The sequence below is a fragment of the Benincasa hispida genome, chromosome 2 (assembly GCF_027475165.1).
Source record: "Benincasa hispida cultivar pf3 chromosome 2, pf3_genome.v1.1, whole genome shotgun sequence".
Lineage (NCBI taxonomy): Eukaryota > Viridiplantae > Streptophyta > Magnoliopsida > Cucurbitales > Cucurbitaceae > Benincasa > Benincasa hispida.
In genome coordinates this window covers 24,054,173-24,062,343 of record NC_143479.1, presented here as the reverse complement: position 1 = coordinate 24,062,343, position 8,171 = coordinate 24,054,173, and the positions used below count along the sequence as shown (strand labels likewise).

At 29.9% G+C, this 8,171-nt stretch overlaps 1 protein-coding gene across 1 annotated transcript; it reads left to right on the top strand.

Annotated features, from left to right (window-relative positions):
* LOC120071390 (uncharacterized) lies at nucleotides 1–3,373 on the top strand. Its single transcript, XM_039023652.2, has 5 exons — nucleotides 1–570; nucleotides 2,256–2,512; nucleotides 2,678–2,774; nucleotides 2,933–2,999; nucleotides 3,085–3,373. The coding sequence occupies exons 1-5, from the start codon at nucleotides 512–514 to the stop codon at nucleotides 3,136–3,138; spliced, it is 534 nt and encodes a 177-aa protein (XP_038879580.2). The 5' UTR covers nucleotides 1–511; the 3' UTR covers nucleotides 3,139–3,373.
* The last annotated feature ends 4,798 nt before the right edge of the window (nucleotides 3,374–8,171 follow it).

The window sequence follows — 8,171 nt, the reverse complement described above, 5'->3', positions numbered from 1 at the left end:
AAAGCTGAAGATTTGGTATTACTAATTCTAAAGTTGAAGATTTGGTCTACTACTTTTGAAAAATAGTTAGAGAAATAAAAAGATCATGAAATGAAATGGTTTGAATGGATATAAATGAAGGTGTAAGTAGTAGATAAAAGTAAATCCCTATTTTTGCTGCTAATAATGGGAACCAGTGGCCAGTGGGGACAGAGCCACACAAAAAGGGAGTATAAACCACTAGCAAAATTCCACCAATTGAACTATCCATATTACCCAACAGCAATTCATTACTCAATATTGATTGATACCCATCTCTTTTTCTTCCCTAAATTTCTAGGAAACCCGCAAATTTTCTTTTATGGTATTTGGTTGATTCTCACTTCCCACTCAAAAAAACTTTCCCCTTTTTCCCTCATCTAACTTTCAGTTTTCTTGCCCCAAAGTCCACTCAATCTCTTTCCAATTACTGGGTTTTGGTTCTCCTTCAATCGATGCCCTTCTCTGCGCTTTTGGCTTAATATCAACAACCATGGTGATGCTGAACAGTTCTTTCGCTGCGTGGATCAGCCGCTTATTCGCTTGCATGGGGTAAGTTATTTATCTTCCTCACTAATCATTCAATTGGGTTTTGGAAATTACTTGTTATCTTTGCTTCTAATGGAGTTTTGTGATACCCCTTTTGTGTTATCCTTCTAATTGATTCTGTTTTCTAACTTAATTAGCAGTAGACAATACCACGAATTTTACTGTTTGAGCTGCAATGTTGAGTTGAAATTTAAAAAAGGGGTTTGGGGGAAATTATGGGGTTTCTTGTTCTTTTTGGATTGCTAGTATTTGGTTATGTAATTCTTTAATTAAGATGAAAGAATTTCGATTGGAGAGCTGCTTGTGTTTTCAGTTTTGATTGTGAATGACTGTATTCCATTCCAACTTGTGCAGAAATGGGGACAATAATCTGAATGAATTTATTTCTTGTTTTGTTTTCTGGACGAAGACAGTGAAAAAGCTAAGTCTTATTCCTTTATGAGGCTGCCTTAAAACTCTTATCACTTTTGAAAAAGGTTAAATACTAAAGAAGCCATTATCATCAATCATTTATCGTTATAACTTTGATTATTCACGGAAAGGAGGTAGTTCTAATATGGCTAAGTTTTACTCTTGAACATATTTTCTTTTGTTTTCATATTGCATCATCCGTCTGCTGTGTGAATCCATGGAGTATTTAAGAAGCCGCCTAGTGTTCGTCTGTCGTAGACTGTAATCTTGCTGATTTAGTAAAATGAGTTGATGTTAATGTAGATCCTTGAAAAGATGAAACTAAATGTGTTCATATTCGAAGTTTTTACTTGGAAGTATGAAACTATTCCCTATTCTCAGTTATGTAGAAGCTGAATATTTATTTTCAATAGTAGTTGAGATGTTTAATTGCTGCACAGTCATTCCCAATTCCCTCTAGGCTCTTCTTTCATTTTTCTCCCTGTTTAAATGGTGTTATGTTTATAACTTCATTAGGAGATGCATAATCCATGTTGTTGCCCATTCTAAATTGTACTACAATGTTCGGTTTACTCTGCTTTTTAACATACTCGGTCCTTTTTCCGAAGTATTTTGTTCGTGTTCATGATGCTATCCATCCAATTCATTATGAGAACTTGAGAATTTAAGCACGGGTACAAATACTAGACAAGAATATGACATGGGCACAAAGACTCGTCTTTTTTAAAAAATTTAGGACATGGACATGGAAAGGACACATTTATTAAAACATACATTTGAAATCATTTTTAAACCAAAAAGAAATTCAAAATTATGGATTTATATGCTTAAAAATTAGTTTGACATATTTCACTATCAATTTTACTATTTTCGTCATATACGTGTCTATTTAGTATGTGTTGCATGTCTAATAAATGTTTATTCTATTTGGACTTCATACAACTAATGTCTAACATATCTATTAAACTAACAAGTGTTGAATACGTGTTCAACAAGTGCTGGAGTGTCCAAGTGTCTGACCCATGGTGGACACAAATATGTTAACCAAACTAAAGCATTCGTGCTTCTTAGATGATCACACTACTTGAATTTATAATAGACATTTTCATAATTTCTGTTATTAATAGTTGTGTGTTTGCTTCTTCTTATTTTCACACTCAAACCATAAATGATATATTTGACAACTGTGTCAACATTATTGATGAATGGGTGCACATGCTATGTTTTTGCTGCAATTTTATATCATATACTGCTTTATTAGGTTTATAACAGTGCAGGGGTTGTTTTGGATGCTGCACTAAACCCACACCTATTATTGCTGTGGATGAGCCATCTAAAGGATTAAGAATTCAAGGACGAGTTGTTAAGAAGCCTAGCATATCTGATGGTTTTTGGAGCACAAGTACATGCGATTTGGATAATAGCACCATTCAGTCTCAACGAAGCATCTCGTCTATCAGTACATCAAACCTCACTCTCAGTCATAGCAATGTTGGTGGCAGTGTGAGCAGCTCTTCTGAATTTGTAAACCATGGCAAGTTTTCCTTTTAGTTTATCCGACCTTTGTTGAATAATTGGTGATAAAATCAGATATCTTTTATGAAGTTGTGGATAATATTTCAATTAAGGACCTATCATCTCTTCATTAAAACCTGGTCAATGTAGAGACGAGCAATCTACTCATTTGCGTTGCTTTCAGGTCTCCTTCTCTGGAATCAGACTAGGCTGCAGTGGATTGGAAGTAGTACTACCAAGACAACAGATGAAACTCAACAAAGACAGAAGGCGAAAGTCAGGTCAGTTCACTCAATCTGTCTGCCTTTCTAGATAGTTGGCACTGTTTTTAATTGCTTTAGCTTAAGCACCATAGACATACAAATACCGAGAACTAAAAATCTCCTTGTAGCTCATATTGATCTCCATACCGTGCGTATAAAAATGCGTTTGTTTGCAGTTGGCGTGCAACATATGACAGTTTACTGGGTACAAGACAGCCTTTTCCTCATCCAATTCCTTTGTCTGTAAGTTTTTGCTGTTCAAGTTTTGTCATTTCTTTCTCCACTGTTCATTCTATGAATACAAACTTCAAAATCTTTATTTCGACAGGAAATGGTGAACTTTCTTGTGGAAGTATGGGAACATGAGGGCCTATATGATTGAAAATGCTTTTGTTTTGGATACATTCCTTGAATCTTTAGGAAGCTTCTCAGTACGGATTGCAAAAGGGAAAAAAGGGGTGGTTTTTTTTTTTTTTTTTTTTCTTTATCTTTGTCAATGATCCTACATTTTTCAGCTGTACAAATGTATTTAACACCATTGGCATTTTAAGACCAAGAGAACAGAAGAAGCAACTGTCTTTGATTGTGTTAAGTCAATATATGGGCATTCTTGAAAATATGGAATCATATAGCCACCAATTTCAATGTATTCTCCTTCTCCAGTGTCTTTTTCTCCACTCTTAATTCTATGAATAAGAACTTGAAAATATCCACCCTTCACTTTTTGTTTCTGTCTGCTGCTGCTAAAAAATCCATGAAAAATTTTGATGTATCCAAGAACAACTGCAAGTTTGAGTTGTATTATGAATTTTTATCTATATTTTGATTGTTTTTTATGCGGTTGAAAATGTATTAGGCCAAATTCATGGTCAAGTAAGGATAGTCTATCCTTAAAGCGGTTATTTATAGTCTCACAAACAATTAACTAATTAATTTTAAAATACTAATTAAATATTAATAGATCTAAATTAACAACTAAATTAAATATTAATCAAAATATACTTATCCTAATTCTTCTCATCAATTCAGAGTTCTTGTGTGGAATTTTTAGAAGGTATTATTAATGGTATGGTTTGTCATTGGATGAATATTTGGAAGAAATAATATTAGAAGGTGGCCCAAGGAATTCTTCTCATCAATTCAGAGTTCTTGTGTGGAATTTTTAGAAGGTATTATTAATGGTATGGTTTGTCATTGAGAAATAATATTAGAAGGTGGCCCAAGGGATAATGTTAGTTTTTGAACATTTTGTCGCAATGTCTAATATAAAATTTCATTTTTTTTTTTATAATATAGGTCTTGACCTTTTATTTTGCGTCTAATCAATCAAACTTGAAATTTTTAAAATTGAATTGATTGAATATTAGATATGAATATGAATTTTATGTTTAATAGAACTTTAAACTTTCAATTTACGTAAGTAGTTTCATGAATTTTAAAGGACTAAATTTTGTAACTATTTATTTTACTATGTGGGGTGGGGAAATCAAATCAGAATTTTTGTACACATAACCTCTTTTTAAGGGCATGAATGAAATTTGACCCACCATTTGAAATAAAATGAAATTTGGTCTTCTGCTGACGTAAGCATGCTATGAAATTTCCAATTTAACCCACAAATATGATTGATGGACTGAGGAGCGAATGTGGATCTCGTTTCTTCCTCTTGCCTCTCGTTCATTCCTCTCACTTTTTCAGTTTTTTCCTCATCAAATCTATTTCATGCTCCCCTTCGGGATCTTCTTCTCGCTCCTTGGGTTCGCTCTCTCTTCTTGATCTCGCTCCTTGGTCTCACTCTGATTCATGCTTCGACTTCCATCTTTGATTCCAAAGAGAGAAGAAGTAGTAAATTGATAGCGAGAAGAAGCGAAAGAAGAAACGAGCGAGGAGGAAGAAATAGAAACGAAACAAGGGGATGACGTAAGCAAAAGGCAAAAAAATCTTTGTTTCAAAACCTAGATCAAGTTTCATTTGGGTCTTCTATTTTGGGCTATCCATACCATTTTCTCAAATCGAATCTCTAATTTTGAAGTTGATAATACTAGCATTATGTCTGTTGAACCATGCTCATTTTAGCCTAAATTTTGTAATTTGAAAGTTTAAGCCCGTTTGGTAATCATTTCGTTTTTTATTTTTCGATTTTTGAAAATTAAGTTTATTTCCTCCCATTCTTTACAATGATTTACCCATCTCTTAAATTGGTTGGATAAGTAAACTGTTTTGTGGAAATTTCTTGGATTGGTTCAATGTATCATTCAATTACCATAAAACCATCTTTCAAACTTGAAAAAGATTTGAAAAATCAACAAATTAGTTTAATCGCTAAAAGGAGTTATCAACTTGATATATTGTATTTGTATCACAAGCTAGAAAGTGAAAAATAATATTAAAAGTGAAAGTTGGAAATTATCAAAAAGATTATTTTAATTGGAAATTGGAAAATGTTAAAGGCTGCAATAGCAATAATCCAATTACTTACAATGAACCTATTCTTTTCTTTCTTACCCAACTTGCATTCACCAATAACACACTTTCAAGTCTGTTCTTCAAACTCCATACACATTATGGGCTTCTTTTTGCCTCTTCTTTCTCTTTTCAATTATTAAATATTATAATTGGGTTTTTCTTATTATATTACAAAAATGACATTAAACTTAATTTTTTTGCTTTTTTTGTTTTTATTTTGTACAAATTTTAATAATGATTGAAATTAGTGATTTTCTCTCCTACTTTTTTTTCGTAATTATTGAGTGAATCAACAAAAATGGAATAAATGGTAGAAATTACAACATTTATTTAAGTCTACAGTCCAATTTGATGAATTTAAAATTTTATAGTTAAGATTAGTACAAATTGACAAGGGTGCGAATTATTATTATTATTATTATTATTATTATTATTATTATTATTATTATTTCCATTTTTTAAGTGTAATTATTTTTATTTTATTTTATAAATTGGTAGTGATTGGAAATATGTATTCAGTATTGGTAGCATCTTAATGTAACAATGACTTTCTAAATGAATTGCAAATATAATTTTACCATACTTTTTGTATAAATTATAATAGTTTTCTCAATTGGTAAAAAAAAATAATAGTATTCTCAAAATCTTGTGATTATTATAAATATTTAAATAGGTGGTAGATAAATGTTCATGTTTAGTGTCCAACGATCATGTGTCTTATAAATACACATCATTAGTGTCCAAGTCATTCCACATCCTACTTGCCAAAACTAATGGTTATTTGTGAGTTTATATTTTATTATATATATATTATTATATTATAATTTTTCAATATCCACATTTCTCTTTGCTCCTTAATTTTACAATATTGATTGTTTTTTAAAAAATCTTTTGAAATTTATCTTCAATTAGAAGCCCAATAAATAAGTCTGAGAAGAGTGTAGGAAATTTCAACAGTTTGTCTCATTTCTTGAAATAATTGTAAATATATTACTGTACAGTAATGGTAAATATATAAAGATGGTAAATCTATGATGATGTTTTGGTTATACGTAATTTCTAAACCTGCATTTACTAGGTTCTCAGCCTATTAAAAATGTCTAAAATAATGTACAAATTTATTAGATATAAAATTAAAGCTAAAAATTCTATTAAAAACCAAATTCAATTCCGTGAATATTTTAAAATGTTAATTAGCCGGCCAAGAACCATTGGACACAATAAATTGTTCACGACCTTAGAGTATATCAACCATGCCGTTCACAGTTCGGTTCAATTCGACAGTTTAAATCAAATCGAACCCGATTCGATTTTTTATTTTTTAAATTTATATGTTTTTTCATATTTTCGTAAATTATAACCGATTCAGTTTGGTTTAGTTTGGTTTCACATATTTTTATGCTCTTTCATATTTTCTAAGTTATATATATATTATTTTTAATATATTTATTAAAAAAACGTTCGGTTCAGTATCAAATCAGTTTTCGAATTTGAAACTAAACCGAACCATAATAATTCAGTTTGAAAATATATCAAATCAAACCGAACCACATTAATTCCGTTTCGATTTGGTATCGGTTCAATTTTGGTTCAATTTAGCATTCGATTTGATTTTAGCAGTTTCAATGATCACCCCTAAACTACGTATATAAGAATTTAACAATAAAATAAATAGAAATAGATATTTACCCTAATTATTTAGTTAAATAGTAATTTCTCAAATAGAAAATACAATTTTGAGTAATTGGGTAACTTTAAATTTACTTCTAAAACCAAACATAATAATTCAAGATCACTTTTAAATATTTGAAAATCACTTTAAAAAGTTTGGAACTGAACATAAATTCTCTTTTTCTAAAATCATTACTCTAATTATCACTCCTGACTCAAAGATATTTTAAAAACACTATTATCGTTTTCAAAATTACTTGTAATTAAAATACTTTGAATCATTGAACATTAATTCAATAGTATGAAAAATGTATTAAAAATGTAAAATTAAACATTTAATTGATTTTGAATGTCAATATGAGCTTAGCTTAATAGGAATTGACATGACCTTCCTCCCTAGAAGTCGAATGTTCGATCCCCTGTCTCACAGGTATACTATAAAAGATTGATTGAGTGGTTAAATATGTTTTGATTTTAAAAATGACAAAGTAATTTTAATAATTTTCATATAAAGAAGTGATTTCAATCATTTTAAAATTATACTCAAATGTGTACTTAGACACATTTTTAATTGTTTGGACTTATTATTAAAAATTTTAAAGTTTAATAGACTTATTAAATATTTTATAAAGTCCAATAACTTATTCAAAACCATGTAAAAAGTTGATAGGATTAAACTTGTAATTAAGAAACTAAATATATAGCCAAGGGCGGAGCCACATAGTGCCCCCTTCAAATTATCAGTTTTTGTATTTTTAAAATAAATTTTTAAGTAATAGTTAATAATATTATTAATAAATGCGTATTTATTGTCAAATCCTCTTGTGGTTGAGTGGATAAGGGGTTGACTAATGCTTGTACGAGACTTTGGTTTGAATCTTGTAAATTGTTTTTTAATTTTGATTTTAAATTCATGCTAAAAAACTGGTTTATCTTTAAAAAAAATCCGATTTAAAAGTGGGATTCCTATAGCTGAACTGATTTATTTAATGGAAATAAATGTATGATTTTTTTTTTTAATTCCAAATATGAAGTTAAAATATAAAGTAAGTTTTATCTTTTAGGCTCAATTGCAAATCAATCTCCAAAAAAATAGAAAATCAGTTTAGGTTGGAAGTCTTTTTTCCTTCAAAATTTAGGAAAGTTTTTAATCTCAATTCTCAACAACATTCTCTTGAATACATAATATCTGCTTTTCTTTTCCTACGTAATTTTCGTTATATATATTAGTTTTAGAGTTGTACAAGATAATTTCTTTGTTACTCGTTAGGCTATACG